This window comes from Gigantopelta aegis, chromosome 6 (genome assembly GCF_016097555.1).
Source record: "Gigantopelta aegis isolate Gae_Host chromosome 6, Gae_host_genome, whole genome shotgun sequence".
NCBI classification, from domain to species: Eukaryota; Metazoa; Mollusca; class Gastropoda; order Neomphalida; family Peltospiridae; genus Gigantopelta; species Gigantopelta aegis.
Genome location: NC_054704.1, coordinates 8,045,603 through 8,071,611, shown reverse-complemented (window position 1 = coordinate 8,071,611; position 26,009 = coordinate 8,045,603). Strand labels below are relative to the sequence as shown.

Here is a 26,009-nt window from a genome sequence, read left to right as displayed (position 1 = left end):
CAATCCTCCAAGTTATGTATTCCTAAATGCTCTGAGAAATATTTCACAATGTTTTTAATATAGTCACCCTTTAGCAATTCTGTAAACATATCAATGTCGTGGAAATGGGGGTAGGGTCACAAAACGGGTAGATACACACATAAAGCTGCGAGTCCTGCAATGCTATCATATATAGGCCTTGAAAAAAATCGCTATGAGCGTTCGTCCCCCCAGATGGTACCGATCAACCCCTCTGGCTCATGGACTAATTGTTTTGCTTGTTTTCCAACAGGGTATTTTGGAGGAAACCGCAACGCATGTCCGCTTAACATTTAATTATATGCGCTGCAGGTAGGAGGCAAAACTAATTTCGCCTGCAAATCAAACACGATCTTTACAGGTGCGCTGTGTTTACCTGAATCCAAAAGGTGTTCAAACTGGTTAGGACGGGATGTAGCCCTGTGGTAGAGCGCTCACCTCGCTTCCTTCATTCAGTAGACCTGTCGGTGTTCTCCCTTGCCCCCTTCTAAACCAAGGCCGTAAAGATATGAGTAGCCTGTTTCGCGATAGTTTCCTCTCTCACTCTCTGCGACAAATCCCATATAACGAAATAATTATGTGAAAAGTTATTGTCCGAATTTTGTTCAGTGACGTGCGAAGAGAAAATTAAAATACTATACTTCTTCACGTAAGAAACCGTTTATACTGTTACATCTCGTGTTTTCTATTGTACATTACTTGCTTTCGGTCGTCATGTACGATTGAAAACACTCTCGTTGTAATATAAACGGTGTATCACGGAAACTCGTTTGGTTTCCTCTTTGCCTACTGAAAGCCTGTATTAGTATTCATTTATATTGAAGTGTCGAGAAGCTTATCAATTAAATACACACCCACGAATCGTGTCCTGACGCTACCTGTTATTGTCACTATTAAATACACACAAACGAATCCTGTCCTGACGCTACTTGTTATTGTCACTATTAAATACACACAAACGAATCGTGTCCTCAAGCGACCTGTTATTGTAACTGTTAAAAACGTTTACTTGTAAAGAGAGAGATTAAAACAATTAAACCAAAAAAGAGACACTTGAATAGATTTAGTTGGGACGGACGTCAAAATCGAAAATGATACCCCACGCAACTGCGTGATGCATGTGCAAACTACGGAATGTGTTTCGGCGTGTTGATAAACAGAGCTGAACGTTCTATGCTAGGATGTCTGTGGTCCAAACGTATGTTCGGTCTAATAGTTGATATTACCACCCACCAATATACAAAGTATCTTGGACCTAACTGAAGTCGTGTATTGTATCAAGACAGCTGAATATATATACCTGGGGCGTAGCCAGAGAGGAAAAAAACGCAAACCCAGACTTGTAAAATAAATATTAATGTCATGGGAAAAATAAAATAAATCTGGGGAAATTCCAGACCAAGCGCCTCGTCTGCCTCATGCTGGCTACGCCATTGTATATCAACCAATATAGAAAGTATCTGGGGCTTAATTGAAGTCGTCGTATTGTATCACCTATGAACAAGTTTATTGCATAAAGTATTACATAACACTTATAGCAAACATACAAGGAAAATACAAATTAAATGTAGTCAGTGACTCAGTAAGTCAGTAAGGCTAGTTGAAGAAAATACATGAAAGTATTAGCTGTGAGGAACAGATAAGAAACCAATTATAACAATAACTGGCGTCTCTGCATAGCAAGATGGACATATTTTGCTAAATTAATAACACTTTTAGGGGTATCACAAGACATTAGCCTATAAAACCTTTGGATATTTGGCCATCTATTGTAAATCTTATTTAAATACTGTTGTCTATACATTGGGCAAACTAACACAAAGTGATATTCATCTTCTATAACTTTCGTATAACATAATGTACAAAATCTCTGATCATAAGGTATATTATGATATCAACACGTTTCGCATAGTAAACTATGAGGGGATAACCGTAGTCTGGTTAGTGAACGTTTTAAGTATGGTGATGGAATAAAAAATAAATATTTTTCACACTCAAAACTTTGTTTGAACTTATTATAATGTTTTAATTTAGAAACAAATGACGTTGATCGTTCCATTCTTGTAAGTATTGATCTATTATCCGTTGTTTAATATATGGTAAGCAAGGCAACACATGATCTCGACTCTACCAGACATCTGACATACCAAGATAATCCAACAGACATTTAATACCATACGCCCAGTTCAATCCGTTGTTTAATATATGGTAAGTAAGGCAACACATGATCTTGACTCCACCAGACATCTGACATACCAAGATAATCCAACAGACATTTAATACCATACGCCCAGTTCAATCCGTTATATGAAATATTATTATTTGTGTCTACTCTATAAATATTGTATATAAAATGGAGTTTCTATTCGAAACTATCTTTAAGCAATATTTAATCATTATTTCATAGCTGCTAATAAACACTGGCACACGGCCCAATCCACTATATACAGACACACTGGGTGATGTCTTTTTAACTGATAAGAAATATTTACAATATTTCAGATGCACACGCTCTATATCAGGGGCTTTGTGGAATCCCCACACTTCAGAGCCATATGAAAGTATTGAACCGACATAACAATCAAATAAAACATTCTTCTGAGCAATATTAACGTTAATGTTTTCAAAAATGTTAAACAGCTTAAACATAGATCGTAAACCACGTTCAGATATTTTCTTTTGCATTAGATTGCATCTGCCATTAGAATTAAAATCAACACGAAGATAGCAGAATAAATTAACAATGTCGACTTTTACACCATTATACAAAAGATTAGGCAACTGTTTTGGATGTCGACCTTTACTAAATACTATTATTTTAGTTTTGTTGGTGTTAACACTAAGGTGTCACGTGTCACAATACTTATTCAAGCTATTAAGTAAATTTCGTAGGCCTTTGGCCGATTTCGACATAAGAATAGTATCAGCAGCATACAACAAGGTAAAACGTGTCAAATATCTAAACTGTACAGGATCAGCTTCACTGATATCCATAGAACTGACGAAATCATTAATAAACAGTAAAAATAAAAGTGGCGACAGTGGTTCTCCCTGTTTTACACCGACAAATGACTGAATTGCTGGTGACAGTGTTTTATTATATTTAACCAACAGTTGTACGTTGTCATACATTGCTTTAATGGATCTGACAATCTTGTAACTGGCACCACATTGTTTTAGATTTTAACCACAACTAGTTCCTGTTGATACGATCAAAAGCCTTAGTGTAATCAATCAAAGCACAGGAAAGTTTGTTCTTGTCATTAAGACATTTGCTAATAATAGAATGTAAAATAAAACTACAACCTGTCGTTGATTTACCAGGTTGAAATCCAAATTGTTCGTTATTAAGTAGGTTAGTTTTCACATACCATAATTTCAGACGTTCCTTTAGTATAACAGAATATATCTTTGCTATAACATTCACCAATACGATACCTCGATAGTTGTTTACATCATTTATATTTCCCGTTTTGGGTACAAATACAATTTTACACTTCGACCATTCTGCAGGGAAAATCCTGACGAAAATATGACATTGAATAAATCACATAAAATACTACTAAAAATATCATCATTAAACTTGAAGACTTCTACAATAAAACCGTCTAAACCTGGACTAGTATCACATTTCAGACTTTTAACTGCATTCCTAACTTCTCCTAATGTAATATCTTTGTCTAGTTCTGATACATAAATATTTTCATCTTCAATGCATAATGTTGAGGTTAACCTATTATTTTTTATTAACATCCTCAATCAAGATAACTGAATACCTACCAATACTGAAAGTATATATATATATAGAAAGCATCAGTGGCTTAACTGAAGTCGTCTATTGTATCAAGACAGCTGAATATAGAAAGTATATGGGATCTAATTCACTAGACGCTCGCAAGTTTGCGATCTGATAGTGCTGTGCATAAATACTTTCAAGGGCGATGCGATGCTACTTAAGATAGACTAATCCTAGGGTAAGACTATCAACCCTCACGACAGAGTTGGCCAACTCGACAGTTGCGTTGTAATTCCCCCCACTCCCAACTTACGACGGGTGTTCTCAGATCAACAACTAATTGGTCGTAAAGTTGTATATGACGAATATCGTACTAAGACTAACAACTGGACAGTCGTAGAAGTCGACAGATCGGCGAGGTGACCAACTCAGTCGATACAGTTGGTAGTCTGACACTAGCATAAGAGAGCTTAATGTTTTAGGCCCGGGTTTATTAAAACTGTAGTTGTTTTTGTCTTTTGCATTCATAAACGATTTGCATGAAGGACGTAGCCCAGTTGTAAAGCATTCGCCTGATTCGCGGTCTGTTTGGGATCGATCCCCGTTGGTGGGTCCATTGGGCTATTTCTCGGTCCAGCCAGTACACCACAACTGATATATCAAAGGCCGTGGCATGTGTTATCCTGTCTGTGGGATGGTTCATATAAAAGATCCCTTGCTACGAATGGAAATATGTAGCGAGTTTCCTGTCTAAGACTACAAGTCAAAATTACCAAATGTTTAACATCCAATAGCCGATGATTGATAAATCAATGTGCTCTAGTGGTGTCGTTAAACAAAACAAACTTTAAGTTTAACTTTCATCAACAATGTTTTATGATGTGGAGATGAGACCGCGGTTTTAATTCACCACTAGTTACTATCACACTGCGCATTTCAACTTATTGCAACTAAATGCTGTGCGAAACGCCCTTAATATTTAATCAACCTACCCTATTGTCGTCTCTGAAAGAGACTGGCTACGACCCTGAAACAGGTGTGTAACAATAAACCTCCACCATGAGGAAGTGTGTGTGTGCAGAGGGCGTCTCGGTCTCTGGTCGGTCACGTGACCATAAAAACTTACAAACTCGTAAAAATCAGATAACCGATCTCTCCCAACCTAGTGTTCTCTTAAATCGGCGACCGCTGAAATGGTAGTGTCACCTACTTGACGTCCAATCTACCAGTGTCTGGTACAAATAATAAACTAGATAGTTAAGGAGAATGAAGACGACTCTCCTGGGGTCCCCCTCGCGCTAATGGGAGCCCACGCTGAACATATCGCAGCATCAGACTGCGCCATTACTCGGACTGCGTGACACTTCAATGACGAATCATTCTGGACACACACTGTTACTAACTGACCGTTTAATGCTGACTAAAGGAAAAATATCAAAGTTGTATAATATTCAAATATATTTGTTAATGTTTGTTTTGCAGACGTCGACATTTAAGGGGAGCCATCACTCTCGCTCCCCATCACTCCCCTAAAAGTAGTGCCCTTGTTTTTCCCTTAGTGTGAGTTTGTATGGTATCGGTATGATAATATTTTAAATTATTACCCACATGGGCAGAGTGAAGTGGGAACAGAAAAGTGATCTTTCCATAGGGGAAAAAAACCAACCCAAAAACCCCGAAACATTTCGTCCCCTAGATACGTTTTGACGTCATAAACAGTGCTTCACTATAGGCGGTTAATTCTATGTAAGAATAGTTTCCATGGTGTAAGTCATGTCAACAACTAACTTACGTCATCAGCGATACGTACGTCACAGCCATATTTAGCAGTTATTTAGCAGATCCTTTCTGAAGATAACATTGAAACATGTAAAAGGATCATTATTTCTAATCGTCTATTTTTTGGCTAGTTCAGTATTTATATTCTTTCTAAGATATTGTGACGATGTTTCTGTTTTGTTTTTTGTTTTTGTTTTTGTTTCTGATTTTTTTCCCCTCTCAAAGGGATTCTGTTTGTGTTTACCTTCAATAGATAATCGATTGAATTAAATCAAACAACATTATGTAGATTGTTAGGGCATTGCTTTTAAAAGGATTCTATTTATTTCATTTCTACCATCAATAAATAATCAACTGATTTCAATCAAACAAAATAACTCATAACAGAGCGAAAAAGAAAATGATCTACTTTTACTGTATTTCTGTTGTTTTGTTGTTTTTCGCCGGTTTTACCTTAATTACCTAAAACAATATAATTGTCAATGGCTAACTTGCCTGGAGCCCCTCACGGTCAATTTAACAAGTCCTGTCGAAACGATGGATGGATTGGACGAGTTCAGAAGGTCGGTGACTACAACGAGTCAAAAGCAACACTACTCACAACGAAACCCAATCGACGGTTTGGATGAATCACGATTTGGCCAGGAGCCGTAGATCCGGTTGGTAAACAAGCGCGGTGTGTCAACACGGTAGGGGTACACAGATGTTACATACGCAGCGATCAGTCGACAGTTATAACCGGCGTGGCGGGTAGAAAGGATCGAAGTTACGAAGTGCGACCACACAACTCGAGACTGCGTGGAAGAAATAATGGATACGAGTTTAGCGACGAATTCTCTCAATGTTCGACTTGTCGGAGATGTACGTGTACGACAGTATATCTAATATTAGCGTATTTGAAATGTACGACAACATGCCTAATTTTGGTTGTGTTTTTAATGTACAGCAACATATCTAAGTGTGACCGTGATTAAGGTGTACAGAAGTACATAAATTAGGGATGTTTGTGTTGTGCGACAGTATATGTAAATGCTGCAAGGCTGACATAAATGTAGCTATATATACTATTAGCTGTCACAGACCTAAGACTGGTACATGTGTTTTTTAACACTAGGCACTACCACGAGAGTGGTTACAGTGTACGACAATATACCAAGTATGGCCGGAGTGTTTGAAGATGAGCTATTAGCGACACTTTTACGATGTACGACAATATACCTAAGTGTGGGCCTCGTTCAATGATGCGACAGTAGCTGCCGTTGGTTTTTTTTATGTACGGCAATATACCTAAGCTTGCTATCCTTGTTTTGAAATAGGCCATTGAGGACTTAATAGTAACTAAACGTTCGGTGTAACACACAAGCCAGTTTTACAAGTGTGGTTTTCCTGGTCACTTAACGAGGACGACAAAGTAGGTTTGACACACGCTGACTTATAAAGAGCGAATTCTGTATCATCAGAAAACTAGGACAATTAATTCTGTAAGTTAAAACCAGGAAAACTAGGACAATTAATTCTGTAAGTTAAACCTAGGAAGTTTTCAGAGATAACTGTGTTCTGATGATTAATTCTAAACGTTATTAGACAGTTCACATTATAAACCATCAACACATAAAACGTTTCCGTCGACTTCGTTGGTAAATTATTAGGAGGTTCACAAACAATGTCTTTCTGATGGATTATTAGGTGAGTTACTAGAAAGAAAAAGACACTTTTCACAAAAGTTTAGTCCGACTCTCGGCTTTGGTTCAGTGATGGAGGCTATTGTTTCAAACTTTGTCGTGGTGTTTGTTCTCGTGTGTTCAGGCAGTTTGAACGGAACTCCCGTACACAGAGAAAAACGCCAGGCCCCCGTGTGTGCGTTCAACTATTGCACGTTCATGTCCCCCTGTGTGAATGGGGGCACGTGCGTCTTCAACACGACCACTTGCACATTGAGCTGCGTGTGCTCTGCTGGAACTACGGGGTTATATTGTCAATATGTCATCAGCCAGGATTCTGCTGTGGCTACGACAACGTCAGTTTCTCATCCATTAACAAGCAATGACAATAACACAGCAGTATTTCAAGAATTAACTTCATCATCATCATCTGTGTCATCATCATCAGCAGCAGCACCATCTATATCAGCAGCAGCACCATCTATATCAGCATCATCACCAACAGCATCACCATCTGTATCAGCCACTATGTCTACAACTGGGATTCTCGTTAATTCAACATCACCAGGGACAACGTCAGAAGGATGTAGTGGTTTGAATATCTGTGAATACAGTACAGTGTGTATAAACGGCGGTACGTGTGTGTTCACGTCGCTGTGCAAGACTCGCTGCGACTGCCCCTACAACTACACTGGCCAACAATGCGAAACGCCTATCACCGCCAACGTCACCGTCCTGGAAACAACCCGTCGTGTGTTTAACGTCACCACGATGCCGGTCATCATGGTGAGTTACTGAGTTACCTTAGGTATCATGCTTTATTTTGTTTTATTTATTTTATTATTATTATTATTATGTTGGGTATTTTTTGTGTGTGTTTTTTATGTAATGGCAGTCGTCCCACCACATCTAATTCCCGATTAGTCAAGTGACAGTTGGTATAAAAATACAGTTGTCATGTACGATATATATATATATTCTTTATTCCTCGTTGAATCGAACCACCTCAGTGGACCCATTCTCTGACTGGATTTTTTCCCGTTCCAACCAGTGCACGACGACTGGTTTGTCAAAGGACGTTTGCTGTCCTATGTGGAAAAGTGTATAAAATATCCCTTGCTGCTAATGTTACGAGTAAAAAATACCAAATGTCTGACATTCAATAGCCGATGATTAATAAATCAATATGCCCTAGTGGTGTCGTTAAACAAAACAAAATTTAACTTTTTATCTCTAAAGATGAATTAAAAGTGCCTGCTATTTTAATGGTTACTGGATGAAGATTTTCTATCTATTTTCTATTTTTCGACAAGTATTTTCGAGGAAACCACTATTTATACCTAGTGGCAACACATTAGAATGTTAATATTCTTGGTGTGGGATCGATTAATTTGTAGTTCAGTATCACTAAAACATGTAAACATACCAAAATAAGACACATGCCACTTTGTGAATGAACTTTAAATGTGTGTTTTTTCTAACCACTGTTATTATTGTGGTCATTGCTGTTCTCAGAAGTGACTTGTTTATTTATTTTATTTTATTTTATATATTTCTTAATTATATATATTTTTTTTTATAACCATTTATTATTATTATTAATTATTATTATTATTATTATTATTATTATTATTATTATTAATAATTAATAATAATAATAAATGGTTATAATAATAAACAAATTATTATTTATAATACAGTAGTTGGACACTCCCAGAACATACACCTTTAAATGAAAAGTAAATATTAGTGTTTAATAGAGCCCCATGGTGTACTGCTACTACTAGGGGGCGAGACGTAGCCCAGTGGCAAAGCGCCCTCGTGATGCGCGGTCGGTTTGGGATCGATCCCCGTCGCTCCAGCCAGTGCACCATGACTGGTACATCAAATGCCGTGGTATGTGCTATCCTGTCTATGGGATGGCGCATATAAAAGATCCCTTGCTGTAAATCGAAAAGAGTAGCCCATGAAGTGGCGACAGCCGGTTTTCTCCCTCAATATCTGTGTTGTCCTTAACCAGATGTCCGACGCCATATAACCGTAAATAAAATTTGTTGAGTGTGTCGTTAAATAAAACAATTGCTTCCTTTGCTACTACTACTTATTATTATTATTATTATTATTATTTTATTATTATTATTATGATGATGATGATGATGCTGTTACAGTAACACTACAATAAATATACATAATGACGTCTGAACATAATGATTGTTATTAATGTTTTTGAACAGGAACTCACACCCACTCTCCGCCCAAAGGAGAACCGCAGCTGTGACGGGTTTGTGTGTTTTCACGGTGTGTGTGACCTGGACCTCTTGCCGCGCGGTCAGTACAAGTGTCTGTGTGACGACGGCTTCTACGGCAGCTTCTGTCAGACACGATGTCAACGCAACTGTTCCTCGAACGGCATCTGCAAGCTGAACGAGACGTCCAACAAGGAGTACTGTAACTGTGTGTGGCCCTACACCGGAGTGTTCTGCCAGAAGATTCTACCCAAAGATCTCGGTCAGTTGCATTTCCATTTCATTTCAACTTATTTTCGTGCTTATATCCATTTAAGGTTCAAACACGCTGTGAGTTAGTGGTTAGTGAGAAAGAAAAGGTGTAGTGGTCTTACGCCTACCCACTGAGTCGTTAAAACTCGCTTTGGGTGGGAGCCTGTACCAGGATGTGAACCCTGTACCTACCAGCCTGTAGTCCGATAGCCTAACCACGACACCACCGAGGCTGGAAGTGACTTGCAGTGCACTGAAATACTTCTGTCCCCCACGTCTGGCGCGGGTTCAGACTGAACACCAAGGGGATCAAACCTTCATGTTTTTGCAAAAGGGGTTCTCGTTGTGCGATTAGTCGTACCGACTTGTTGCATGCGATTTGTCGACCATACAAAAATCGGAACGTATATAAGACTAAAATCGTTTTCCGATCATAGAACGATTCGATCATATGCTACTAATTACACAATGAGTGCGCTCCTTAAAGTAATTGTTAGTTCCCTACCGGTCCAACCAGAGGGAATTATATTTCGTTCCCATCCTGTCTGTTTGTCTGCCGTCTGTATGTCCGTATATACCACTTTGTGGCCAATGCCTTAGGTTACTGAGCTGGAACGTTGTGTAGTGTGTATAGCTTTATCATATATAGTTCGACTTCCATGACTCATTGTAGTCATAGCCATTGGACTTGTGAGATAACATGTCTTGGGCCGGGAAGGGGAGATGTACTACGTAAACTTGAGCAATACTCTCAGAATGCTTGTTTGAGTGGATTCCGAGTAAACCCGTCTTATTTACCGCCGCCATCAAATTTCATTATAATGATCATGTTACATCCGCTCCCCTACTTCTAGATCCGGGACGTGACACCTCCTTGTTTTATGGCGGACAGCCCACTCTCCCGACTCTCCAGACCACTCCCCCTGACGCCCATGCGGTAGTGATACCACACTGTGCGCCTTTATGTATTTATTGTGTATGCTGTGAGTTGTAAAACTTAAGGCAATAAATAAACTTAAAGATACACTTAAACTTATATCCGGCATTTAACATAGAACGTAGCTGACTTCATTTTTAACAACTTAACATGTTTCTCAGAACAATACAACGTGAATGTGTTATTGTTTAAATTCATTTGTTACTGTACTACAAACTTCAACATTTTCCACAATGAACCAGTGTTTGGTCATCTTCGAGGGAGAATATGCGTCTGATAAGAAGGTGTTCGTTATTTCCGTTAGATCCATGGGTGACACTCTGCCCCTAATCACACATACCTACCCTGCAATAGTTTATATATGACAATCCTAATCCAAGTGGTTTTATTAAGTGCCTATATCCAATCCAAGTTCAGGCCCATCCTAATACAAATGAGCTCATGTCGCTTCTACTGTTTCATAACAAAGATATTTGTGATCATTTTTATTTCATTATAATTATATTTTGATAGTATGTAATGACAACAAGACCAGTACATTAACGTTTATGATCTGATTTATACAGCTATGTTTAAAACCGCCACAAACTGTCTTCTGAACAAACCCGCTACATTGTTCCATTAGCAGAACTTTTATATGTTCTTTTCCACGATCCTATGGGGATACCAGCTACATTTTTTCATTTGCACAAAGCTATATTTTATAGGCATTTTCCCACAGACAGGGCATCACATACCACGGTCTTTGATGTACCAGTCGTGGAGCACTGGTTTGGATGAAAAAACAATAAACAATCATGGTTCCACTGTGGTGGTTCGATCCTACGACCCAGTCACAACAGGCGAGCGCTCTACCGACTGAGCTAGATCTCGCCCCATGTTGCAATGATAACAATCGAAAATTAATCGGTTGGTCTCTGCTGACGTGATTATCGATTATAAAAATCAATAATCGAATATCGATGAAAATGTTAACCGTAATTGTTCTTTAGTAGATGATTTGTCTATACAAAGAAAACTGATATTGAATAAGTATTAAAAATAAAACATTTGTCTAAAGATAAAACTATTCATAAGTTCTTATACTTCCTTTTGATTGTATAATCGAAAGTTGATCGGTTGGCGCAAATCTATTATACCTAGCGATCGAAGCTTAAACTCCAGTGAATTCCTGCGAGTAACGACGTGTACGTCTGTTTCAGCGGAAGCCGGCTGGGTGTGGTGGGTTGTGGGTAGCTGCACGTTCCTGCTCGTCGTCCTCGTCCTCCTGCTCGTGCTGCTGCCCTACTGGATGTGGAGGAAGAGAGACGTGTTCATCATGAAGATCGTCTACTACTTCCAGCCCTACGAAGACGACGGTAAATAGCACACTTATACACACACATACACAGTCACGCACACGCACACACACACACAGAAACACACACTCACAGACACACTCACACACACTCACACACACACACACACAAATACACACTAACACACAAATACACACACACACACACACACAAACACACACACACAGAGACACACATAGACAAACACACACAAACACACAGACACACACGCAGACACGCACACACACACACAGACACACACACACACATATATATATATATATATATATATATATATATATATATATACACACACACACACACATACATACATACATACATACATATAATGTATGCGTGCATGCAAGTACTTATATGTTCATACATAAGCGAACAAGCCGGGAGGTGAGCAGGGGTGTAGCCACTGTCCCCTAGTGCTGGAGGAAATCATCAAATTCGGGCTTAAACGAACGAGATATTTGGACAAAATGTGCCAACATAAGACCATCTTACCATGTATTTCCATTATTCTACTCACAAAATTAGTTGTAATCCATGTTAAAAATGGGTAGTGATTCGTTTGCAACCGTATATAGCTGTTTAGCAATTGACAGTAAAGTAATATAAATAAATGTTGTTATCCTGATTCGCGAATTTTCATTTAATTCGGGCAAAAACAAACCTGCCCCCACCCCCTACAAAAATGGCAGCCAGTATCCCCATGTGATCGTATATCTGTATGCCCGCAGATGAAGTCAAATCCATATTAAATGACCACTTAAGAGTTTATACAAGAACGTATAAATGGTCGTCTGTAATTGTAAGTCAGCTGACTTTTAATGTGTGTCAGTTTGTGTATGTGTATGTGTATGTGTGTATGATTTGAAAGACTAGTTTGGTGGTCACTGAAAGGCAGAGACTCAGGATAGCTGACTGAATGGTGGAACACAATATTGTCCTGAAAATATAAACATTGAATGTATTTCATTCATCCAGTTACACAGTAGTCTTATTACACCGACTGCTAAATATATTACGGTAGTGAATATATAGCTAATAGGAAACGTACCGTGTTTTTTAATTAACACAATGACAGTCAGGAAAGAAAACAACTTTGTAACCTTGGGAAATATTTAAAACGTGCATTACATTTAAGATCGCAACATGTATAACTGTCCATCATCCAAATACACATCCACTTGTTTATGTTTATGTTTATGATTGTTAATATAGGTTTTATAATATTGTATATACATATATTATAATGAATATAATTATATGCGTATGAGCAACACGGCTTAATGAAAATAAACTACTGCTGCTACTACAGCGTAGTATCCACTCACGTAATCCGTGTGATTCTGTCTGCCTTTTGTACGTCAAGTTCAAGTTCTTTATTGCTTTACGTTCTACAGCTTACAAGTTTTTTTTTAATAATACGCCATACAGTATAGAATTAAATAAATATATACAACACTGAATAGTGGTGGGGAGCGCTTTAACACTATCCATAACAATACCACTATCCATAACAATACATCCATGCATAAAACATATATTACATGGATAAAATAAATAAAATAAGCTATACATATAAGAATTGTTCATAATTTTTTGCGAATTTATCGATGTATAACAGTCACATATTGTATAAAATCGCGTAGCATAGAGAAGCGATTTTATACTAAATGTGTGACTGTTATACATAAATAAATTCGCAAAAACATGACGAACAATTCTTATAATTACAAACAACACAACTTATTAAGTTAAAACTACACATAATTCATAAATCAGTTTCTAACGTTCTTCCCATGATCTGCTTTACGTAATGACGTCCCATTTGACGTAATGACGTCATTTTCTGAGGTGTTTAGTTTAAAATCTTTCACTACGCTACGCAATTTAATGCAGTTTGTGACAGTTGTACATCGATAAATTCATTAACAAAAATGACAAACAGATTTGATATAATTACAAAGACAGGAGCTTTGTACATAGTGTGGGTTGATCAAGCAAATGTTCTCTTTTTTCAATACTTTTCCGAAAAAGCATGTCTTAACCCCACATAAATTTTGCTAGCCACAGTTTAGCCTCCCACCCTCTTCTACAATGTATGATCAAGCGCCTGGACACACCATAGTTAGTTAAAATACACATAAATCAGCTTATAGCAACCTTTCCATGACCTTTTTTACGTAATGACGTCCCAGCTGGCGTAATGACGTCATTTTCGGAGGTTTATCGAAGGTTAACTCTTTTTCTTCGACGTCGTCGAATCAGAATTGAGAAAATCGTATAAAAGCGGACATTTTATAACTATACATGCATGAAAAATACATAAATAAATAAAATATTAAACACATATAAATATACAGAGATACATAGTTAAAAAAGAAAATATTAAATATAAACATGTATTGTGCGAAAACAAACTAAATACAAATGTATAACTTTGAATAAACACCAAAAGGACAAACAGGCATGTATTAATTACTGTTATTGCACTAGTTGATACCTGATTGTATGTGCTCGTATTAAACACTTTGCAAACGTGTTCAGCTTCCAGCCATAGGAAACGACACAGAATTCAATAAGAATTCAATGTCTTGTCGTTTCCTATAGTTAGAAGCTGAACACGTTTGAAAACACTAGCGTGTCTGCAATAGTAAACTGTTATGAACATTTTTCTTAAATCATTATATATTGCACACTGAATAAAAAATGATACTCGTCTTCGTATTGCTATTGCAAAAATGTGTATACTTTTTCTTGTCTGTCATTACATCTTTACCGGCCGGATGTACATTTAGTTTATGAGCAGATATTCTAATTTATACTATTTCCTTTGAATGCTCGTTGTCTATTGGTTTTCGAAGGTACATCTGCAATTTGAATTCATATAACATACACTGTATACAGTATACTGCCCTATCACTAACTGAAACAATATATATTTTTGTGGTTACCGTTTTCCACTGAAAAACATACTGCCCTATCACTAACTGAAACAATATATATTGTTATGGTTACCGTATATAAAGGTGTTTTCCACTGAAAAACATACTGCCCTATCACTAACTGAAAAAATATATATTGTGGTTACCGTATATAAAGGTGTTTTCCACTGAAAAAACATACTGCCCTATCACTAACTGAAAATATATATATTGTTATGGTTACCGTATATAAAAGTGTTTTCCACTGAAAAACATACTGCCCTATCACTAACTGAAAATATATATATTGTTGTGGTTACCGTATATAAAGGTGTTTTCCACTGAAAAACATACTGCCCTATCACTAACTGAAAATAATAGTCTCAGTTAAAAATAAAATTAATATACCGTATAACACACACCCCTTCCCAATTTATATAAGCGTCATATTTATCTCAGTGGATTTATCTTACGACTGGCAGTCTTCCTTGGCAGTCTTCCTCGATAATTATTTACCTTATTGGTTTTCATCAGAGGACATAATGTGTCATTGTTAATATTATACTGCGTGCTATACAGTTTACTGTAGCCTGAAACACCAGAATGACAGTATAAGTTAAAGGTGGTATTTTTGTTTTATTAAATTATGTTGATTAGTATTCAAAGACAATAGTACAGTTAAATTAGTAAGGTATTATCTGTATCAAATCGCATGAGTTCATTTGCTGTCTTCACAAATGGAAATAACCCGTCACTACCGAGGTTTTACAACTTGAATAAGTGGTAATCATTATTATGTGGAGTACCTGTTCCGCTTCACCTGGTACAGGTAAATAAGCTGCATTTTCACGCGTGTAGATCGTGACAGCTGAGCCGAGGTCATTAAGGTGTGTCTCTTTGCTTTGTTCTCAACCAGAGCAGAAAGTTGGGGATGGGAATTTTTTTATCTAATTCGCGGAACCGGCGTGACGTCACACGGCCTAGTTACGATCATCCGGGTCTTTGGGGGTGAAGCAAAGCCTTACTGATTACTGTTTTACATAAAATAAAACTATCATATTAATTTTTTGCATGCCTTGCATATTGTCATTTATTTTCTGTAGCTAACATATAGTTGCAGCATGTCTTATGAGTATTATAGCAGCTTGGGTTGTCATATAGCAGAAGCGAACAACGGGAATCTGAATCAGTACAATCTATATTTATTACCTACGTGTTTCCGTATAGCTAGTATTTCGAGGAGATCTGACTAGAGGCAGGTTGGGCAGAATATAATTTTTTGTTGATGCAATTTTCAGGTAATAGTAATTATAAATTATAACAGCTTTGAAATAATAAGATAATTATTAATAATATTATAATAATTATGATGTGGGTTACAAAATATATAATTTGTATGAATAATAATAAAATTTGTATGCATGATTCAAGATAATTATTTTTATGATATAATTAAACAATTGCAAAGTTGTTACTTTACAACTTTAAATTACAGTATTATTATTGTCATTTTATTATATAGATCTAATGGCAACAGTGGAAATGTTCCACTAAATACATTCTTTTATTCTTTAAAAAAAAACCCAGTTTCTTGAAATAATGAAATGATTTAGTTTTTACAGATTGTGAAATTATCTGATGATGTTGGCCTTTCTTACCGGTTGAATGCAGGCGAAAAGAAAATAGCAATAATAAAATATATGCAACCTCAGACCTTGTCATCTAAGGGGAGTTATATCCCTCTCTAGCTACCCATCACTCCCCTGAGATTAGTTCAAGGAGAATAATATATAGTTCCCTTTGGCATGTGAATATTAATACTATTTTAAATTGCCTCCCCCCTTCCCCCCCCCCCCATAATCTAAGTTAGGGGAGCAATTAATAACTCCCCTGAGTTATTTTCATATCGCGGTGTACAACCTACTAAACTGATCTATATCAATATGCCTTCTGCTAGACTACACATATTTAACCGAAGTTGATTTTAACCTGGGTTAAATTACCTCTTGTATGGATGCACTTATGTAGAATATTAAAGGAAAATGTATTAATGAGATGGTTAAATGCTATATTAGTCTCCATGTCAGTGTTTTCAGAAAGGAAAACAAATATCAGATATGGCAGATGACCATTTTATTGCAGGTAATTACTGAAGCAGAATGTACACACACACACACACACACACACACACACACACACACACACACACACACACACAATCCATGTAAAAGGAAGTTTAAATACATACAGTGATACACATGTACATACTGTACACTTGTTTTCTTTTATTATATATCTCTATCTATCTATCTATCTATCTATCTATCTATCTATCTAATTATATATATATATTCTGACACAAAGGCACACATACAATTTCCCTCTGAACCAAGTAAATACTAAACACAGTCCATTATTTTAGTTTCAGAGATACAAGTATACCTTTTTCGTTTAATACATTATACATTTGTGCTCTTACACGTCCGTAGGAACAATATCTGGAGTGAGAGAGGGGCAAAATCTCTAGTAGTAGGAATAGTCTTGGGAGGGGTGGGGTAGAAGCCATATATATATATATATATATATATATATATATATATATATATATATATATATATATATATATATATATATAGAGAGAGAGAGAGAGAGAGAGAGAGAGAGAGAGACACACACACACACACACACACAGAGAGAGAGAGAGAGAGACACACAGAGAGAGACACACAGAGAGAGAGAGAGAGAGAGAGAGAGAGAGAGAGAGAGAGAGAGAGAGAGAGAGAGAGAGACAGACAGACAGACAGACAGACAGAGAGAGAGAGAGAGAGAGTAGAAGAAAATTTTACCTATATTTTCGTACTGCGAGCCTGCTACAGACACATTTACAAAACAAAACAAAAAATTAAGTTTAAGCAAGAACTTATATTATAATTATTATATATATGTAATTTAATGGTATATACTTATATTATAATTATTATATATATGTAATTTAATGGTATATACTTTTATTTTAAAAATTAAAAATAAATAAATAAGATGTAGTAGCCGAAGTATGGCAAAATAAATACAAGTATAGAGAATGTCCAAGTTACTATAAAATTAGATTAAATGGAAAATGAAAACCACACAAATTTTATGATAAAACGAGTATACTCTTTATTCAAGAACTGGATGCATCAGTTTCGTTTTTTTCATAGATGTCGATGGAATTGTGTATTTTATTTATAGTATAATGTGGACATTTTATCATTTCACATGCTTTAACCATTTTGGTTGCTATTAACGTCGGTTAGTGTCGACAAGCAACAACATTAAACTCAACACAGTCACATTCTGTGTGGGAAGCCATGGCGTTCCATCAGGTTTGTCACGTTTTAGTGCATCTACCCAGAAGCGGCGTCTGGTCCCATCTTTTCGAAATTTATAAAACAATATGTTTTTTAACATCATATTATGATCTATGCAGCCAACTGCAAAATATTTTGTAGGCATCTTGGCCGTTAACTGCTGTAAATGATCGACTAAAGTTGCCTCATTTCACTATCAAACCATAGGTAACTAAGGAAAAGCTTCACTGCGTCACGTGACAAACAATGGCGGCCAGGGGTCGAAGTACCCGTATGTTCGGTTCCGAGAATGATACCCCACATTAATATCTAAATGTAAAAGCATGATATACTAAATACCTATTTACAGAACTACCCATGTATCTACATACCTACTCGCCCACGTATGTGCCCGTCTCTTTAGTCATCCATTCATCTATTCACCCTTCCATCCATTTATCCATCCATTCCACCCTCCATCCGCTCATTCATTCATTCGTTTGTTCGTTCATTAATTCATTAATTCATTCTTCCGTCCGTCCATCCATTCGTTTATCCATCCATCCATTTATCCATCCATTTAAGCGCACATCAAACAACACATAACAAACTCGCCTGTGTGAAATACATTTTCATTAAATAATCTCGGTATTACTATATAGTATTATTTTTCATCTCACAGTATTGTTTTCGAGAGTATTCTTTAAAATAAATCTCTTCACAGTATTCTTTAAAATAAAAATCCATATATACTATATAAACATCTATGATACTCGAGTGAAAATTAAAGGAGGGCGGCCGCACGGCATCATACCCTTCAAAAAAAAAAGAAGCAAAAAAAAAAAAAAAAAAAAGGGGGAGGGGGAGAGAGAGCTTGGTTACCATATTGTTTTGTGTTGGTAGACTTTGTGGAAAGACATGCTCCTTATTTTACGAAATACAAGCAGACTCTCGTCTTTTAACTGAACCGAAAATGTTATCGGTCTGACATTCATGGGTAGTTGCGGTTTTGCTGAACCGGTCAAAGTTTTAATAATATTATTTTAATAAAAGTAAAGTTTGTTTTATTTAACGACGCCACTAGAGCACATGGTTTTTAATCTTATCATCAGCTATTGGACGTCAAACATATGGTCATTCAGACACTGTTTTTTGTAGAGGAAACCTGCTGTCGCCACATAGGCTACTCTTTTACGATAGGCAGCAAGGGATCTTTTATTTGCGCTTCCCACAGGCAGGATAGCACAAACCATAGCCTTTGTTGAACCAGTTATGGATCACTGGTCGGTGCAAGTGGTTTACACCTACCCATTGAGCCTTGCGGAGCACTCACTCAGGGTTTGGAGTCGGTATCTGGATTACAAATCCCATGCCTCGACTGGGATCTGAACCCAGTACCTACCAGCCTGTAGTCCGATGGTTTAACCACTGCGCCACCGAGGCCGGTATTTGAGATTTCAAGTTATACGAAAAACAAAGTGTTTATAAAGTGATCCCCTAATGTCGGATACATTTTTTGTTCATTCCATCTTCAACGAATGAATCAATCGCTGTGATAAAATAATATCGCCAGTTTTTGTAAAGGCGGTGTATATATTATTTGGTACCCAAGATATATGATTTTAATGATAAACGCTACCACTTCCGTTGTTTTTATAAGCGGTGATATTCCCCCAAAATGAAAAGTTTACAATAATTTATAAAGAACTGCTGAATAAACAGAATGACAGAAATGACAGAAAGTAAAATCATCAGTTACAACCAATTATATCTGCAATTGAGGACAAAATATTAGACGATAGTTGGTGGAAACAAAATACAGAATGACCGTTCTGACCACGTGACAAATTTGGCTCCAAGTAAGTGCGGTGTTTTTTTCAATCGGAGATTGCCGAATCCGTAAAAAATAAAAATGTTTTCATTGCTCAAATAAATATAACTTTTATTGTGTGTAGTAAACATACAAATGGATACGGGTATGGGACAAAATAGAGGCTATTAAAAATACTGTTAAATTACGTTACGGTAACTGTCGTAAATGTTTCGTCAATTGCTTTTTCGTACACAACGCGGCTTGTTTCCTTTGATGTCTAGTGTGCAGACTGATCGTTGTATTTTTTTATGTGTTGAAAAAAGTGTGCATTTGGAAATAGCGGAGATAGGTGCTGTAAAATATAGTAGGGTGCTGGAAAATAAAGAGGGGCGCAGAAAAATAAAGGAGGGAGGCAAAATGCAATAGCGAGGCGGGCCGCACCGCTTAAATGGAGCAGCGAGAACAATGATACTCTGTGTTGTATTTGGATAGTTTTGTTTTACTGTTACCAGAATACTGAGATAAACCTTGACATTAACTTTGCAGACAATAAAGAATTCGACGCGTTCGTGTCGTACAAGTCGACTGCCGCGGACGAGGAATTCGTGTTGAAGACTCTGTACCCTGTCCTGGAGAAGGAGCTGCACTTCAAGCTGTGTCTCCACCAGCGAGACTTCGTCCCGGGCGAGAGTGAGTCTTTTATTTACACTTTGTCTATTCGTCCCGGGCGAGAGTGAGTCTTTTATTTACACTTTGTCTATTCGTCCCGGGCGAGAGTGAGTCTTTTATTTACACTTTGTCTATTCGTCCCGGGCGAGAGTGAGTCTTTTATTTATATTTTGTCTATTCGTCCCGGGCGAGAGTGAGCCTTTTAAAAACAGTCGTCTCTTGTTGAATCTTTCTGTCATGGACGAAAGTGTTCTACAATAACTTGCTCTAAACGTGCACATAAAATCATTAAGTCAAGTTGAATCTTTTAACATTTACACTTTGTCTAGACTCTTAATGACACAACTTGAGAAAGTTTGATTAAAGATGATAACAACAACAACGACAATGACAATGATGACGATGGTGATGATGATGATAGTGATGATGATGATGATGATATAATGGTGATATGATGATGATTATGATAATGATGATATAATGGTGATATGATGATGATTATGATAATGATGATATAATGGTGATATGATGATGATTATGATAATGATGATATAATAGTGATGATGATGATGATATAATGGTGATATGATGATGATTATGATAATGATGATATAATAGTGATGATGATAATGATGATATAATGGTGATATGATGATGATTATGATAATGATGACATAATAGTGATATGATGATGATGATAACGACGTTGGTAATATCTGCATATACTAGTATTCAGTTAAAGATTCAAACATTCGGCTTCTTTGAATGACTAGAACAGGTGTTAGTGGAAGAAACCAGCTGATCGTTTTCATTTTACCGATTAACAGCAAGGGATCTTGTGTCTGCACAATCCTAAAACCTGTCTCGTGCTTATAAAACCTGAGCCAAGATTCAATCTCAAATGACGTTACACGCATGCAGTTTGTATGGCGTTGCCATGACGTTAAAGTCCCTGACTGTATTACAGTCTCGAGTCTGAACACTAAACGTTTTATAAGCACCAGGCCACGACATCAGAAATGGTGTTCTAAGTTTACACCATCTTGTTGCAACTGAAATTGAAGTTCAGTGCTGGTAAGTACTAGAGGTTCGTGGTTTAGTACCTACTCTAACCCGGAATACCAGTGCGCAACTTGGTGGGGAGGTGCATGAGCCACTACACCGACATTGCTATCGTTTGGCCCTTTGGAAGGTAGTCCACCAATAATGTTCCTTTGAAATCCCAAAAGACTGAAGTCATCACCATGCCCGCTGATGGTACAATTTTAGCTTTCTTTGGAGTACATCAACTATATTGATTAAGAAATAAATGAATCAGCTAGCGTATACACTGGATAACTTTCTAAAGTGTTAAATTATATACAAAGTTTTATATGCGTAACATATTCCCAAGTTGGACCGAGAATATTTCAGTAACCCGTCTGTCTGTCCATTTACTTGTTTATCTTACTTTCACTCTTTTCCTCACTTTCTCTCTATTTGTCTCTCTATCCATCCACCCATCCGTCGATCTATCCATCCAATAACATCTATTCTGCCTTGGGAAACACATTTAAACCGCCAATGGATATAACCACGTAAATACATGAAATTAAATACATGTACATTATGCTGTAACTTATGCATTGACAAATGAAGCTGTCAAGTCGTGCTGACACAGGTGATACTGGTATTAAAGTGTGCGACATTCAGTTCCAAATTACATTCCACTTCGTGATATTATCACAATACAATACACAATGCTTTGACCTACCTGCGCTCATTGATTGTAATTTGCTGTCAAGGTCGGTGTTTACCTGCGCCAAGACGCGATAAATATAAACATTTCCGCCATTACCCAACCAATCAGAACAGATCACAAATGTAATGGAGTTGTCGCCTGTGTGTCGCTCTGTTGGTGTGTTCACGCCCATCTCAATTCAGGTATCATAAATTTACACGTTGGGAAAATAACGTATTTATGGCCACGACATGGGGTGTGACGTAGTCCAGAGGTAGAGTGTTCGTCTCTAGTTGGTGGATCGGTGAACCTATTGGTTTTCCCGTTTCAACCTATGCCATGCAACTAATACATCAAAAGCGCTGTCCTATCTAATTTATAATGCGCTGGATTGTGGTTCTATTAATATTCGTTGTTTGTTATAGTCACAGCCAGTAGTTTATATGTAGCTGATGTAATTATCAAAACAGTATTGTTTTTTATTACACGCGCAGGCAATACATAATATGAACAAATTACAATATGATTTGTATTTCATTTATGTTCGTGGATATGTCCAACTTGAGGTTCAGACACGCAATCCTGAACACACACCTCAGCTATCTGGGTTTATTTGTCCAGGACATAGAGTTGATGGCTGTTTGCTAGTGGTTAGAAACACGGCTGTGTCATTGCCTCGCACCTGTCGAATGAGGTGTGCATGAACTTTGCTTAGGATGCTTTATGTCGTTGGATAAAAAGCAAAAAAACCCAAAACAAAACAAAGCACAATCAAACGAAAAACAACAATATCTCCACAACAAAAGAAAACAATAAAAATCAAAGACCAATAAATTACGAAAACAAAAACAACAACAAATACAATAACCACCCCACCCCACCCCCAGACAAAAACAAAGCAGAGCATAATGAAACAAAACAATACCCCCCCCCAAAAAAAAAAATAAAAAATAAAATAAAATACAAAAGCAAAATAATATTGACTACTTTAATTTTTGAAAAGAATGTACATAACCAGTTTGTTTGTCCTCTGCTGAAAGTTCTCTTTCTGTTTCTGCTTCCAGCTATAGCCAACAACATCATCTGGGCGATAGAGAGCAGCAGGCGAACCATCCTCGTCCTGACGCCAAACTACCTGGAGAGCGAGTTCACGCGCTTCGAGTGGCAACGCGCGCACACCGAGATGCTCAAGCTGAAGCACAAGGTCGTGCCCATCATCCTCAACTCTATCACGGACGTGCGCAGCAACATGGACGGCACCATGAAGACCATCCTCGACTCCATCACCTACATAGAATGGCCGGGGGTGGATAATGACAAGGCTCTGAAAAAGTTCTGGAAGCAGCTCGAACTGTCCATGCCGAAGAAGAAGTACAGCGAGGAGCCTTCTAGTAAGTCGATTGACAGCGACATCCTGTCATCAAAGAATAAACACACTGAAACATCGTCTTCCAAAGAAGCCGTTGATTTGGATATTTCCAGTAACTTCCTTGCCGATAAGTGTTATATCAATACTGCTTTTGAACTTTCATTAATGGAAGAAACAAAAGTGGATGTGCCGTGTGTGAATGGAACATTACAATTGCTGGATAGCTCTGGTCATCACAATGGCGCGGTTATTGGGTTAGGTAATACGATGGGTAATGGGATATCGGAGAAGTCCAGTCCGGAGAAGCCAGTGGATCGAAACGAGCAGATCAAGTTATTCTTTGCTCAGCCAGGGGAACAGGATGTGTACGCGGATATGAAAAATAACTCCTTGAAACTGGAAAAACCCCTTGAAGGCAAAATCACAACTAAGGTGTGAACTTTTGAAATATATTTAAATAAAAAAATAAAAATAAAGGTTGACCATTTGAAAGACAACTAAAGTATCACCATTTGGATGGAAAACAACTAAAACCGCCTCGCCATTTGGATGGAAAAACAACAAAAGTGTGACCATTTGGAATGACAAAACAACTCACGTCTCAGCATTTGGAAGAACAAACCAACTAATATATCCTCGGGATTGGCTGTCCCATAGACGAGGAACTAGAAAGAGATTAATGCATTTGTTACATACATACTAAATTGTATTTTTAGTGGTTAAAAATAATCCATATTTATACTTGCATTCATTGTTACGCACAATGTAAACACGCAATATTCACGCTTCATGCATGGATAACAGAAAGAAAAAAGTGTTTGACAATTTAAAAAACTCTTGAATTACTTTTAATGTGATAATTTGTATATTGAAGTTTGGTTCATATCTTACTCCTGAGCTAATACTTACCGCGTGAGTAGTTTGTTGAAGATATGCTATAATTCACGGCATTATCATTGATTAGTGATACAGTGTTTATTCTGTATTTAGTGTAGTTCATGCTTCATTCTAATACTCCTTGGACAAGAATAACAAAGTTAAACTATTTAAAAAAATTTTTTTTTACACATTTCTGTTGACAGACCCATTGTTGTATATTTGAACTTTTACACTATAAATTTTACATATTTAGTTACAGATACTCAGTATGAAAACTTGATACTATTTATGTATATATGTAACCGTATGGTGTGTTTTAGTCTGTTATGTTCTAAACTTATATAGCTTTCCAAATAAAAAGCTGTTTTTCATATGCGTAAAAAGGAAAAAAACAAACAAACGAACAATTCAATACCAACAAACAAACATACAAGCAAACAAAGAAAGAAACAAACCACCCCAAAAATGAAACAAACAAAACCCCCACAATCAACCCCAACTCCTTCAAAACAAAAACAAAATAAAAAATAAAAGAAGAAAACAAAACAAAACAAAACAAAACAAAACAAACAAACACCCCCCCAAAACCAAACAACAACACAAAACAATAAAGCATCACTTTTCAATTTAAAAAAAATATGATATATAATATATTATTTTTGAGAAGGCGGACAACTGTTCTCATTCTTCACACTAGGTACGGCCTTGACCAAGAATGGTCCTCATTCTTCACACTAGGTACGGCCTTGACCAAGAATGGTCCTCATTCTTCACACTAGGTATGGCCTTGACCAAGAATAGTCATCATCATTCACACTAGGTACGGCCTTGTCCAAGTATAGTCCTCATCATTCACACTAGGTACGGCCTTGACCAAGTATAGTCCTCATCATTCACACTAGGTACGGCCTTGACCAAGTATAGTCCTCATCATTCACACTAAGTACGGCCTTGATCTAAGAAAAAGAATGGTTCTGGACCCCGTTCCACGAAGCGATCTTAGCCCTAAGATCACCGTAACTGTACAGCTAACATATGCACTTACGGTGATCTTAGCGCTAAGATCGCTTTGTGGAACGGGGTCCTGGTCACTACTTGTAATATTACAGTGCTGTATATATGTGTGAGGACGTTGTGTGCGTGTTCTACAATGGTGAGAATCGTGCATTATTTTCAACGTATCAGTTGAAAAGTTTGAGATATGTGTGCCATACTGAGATGTTTCTAACATGTAAATTAAAGATGAAACATCCCCAATAGCTTTATCATGTAATAATAAGCCATAATACATCGCATTTCGATTTGCATAAGAATCATTCCCCTCT

At 37.1% G+C, this 26,009-nt stretch overlaps 1 protein-coding gene across 1 annotated transcript; it reads left to right on the top strand.

Moving 5' to 3' along the window:
- The first annotated feature begins 5,826 nt into the window (after positions 1-5,826).
- On the top strand, positions 5,827-25,188 carry LOC121375221. The gene is made up of 5 exons (XM_041502535.1): positions 5,827-7,980; positions 9,429-9,702; positions 11,832-11,987; positions 20,594-20,737; positions 23,501-25,188. Exons 1-5 carry the CDS (start codon positions 7,288-7,290, stop codon positions 24,241-24,243), a joined length of 2,010 nt encoding a protein of 669 aa, XP_041358469.1. The 5' UTR covers positions 5,827-7,287; the 3' UTR covers positions 24,244-25,188.
- The last annotated feature ends 821 nt before the right edge of the window (positions 25,189-26,009 follow it).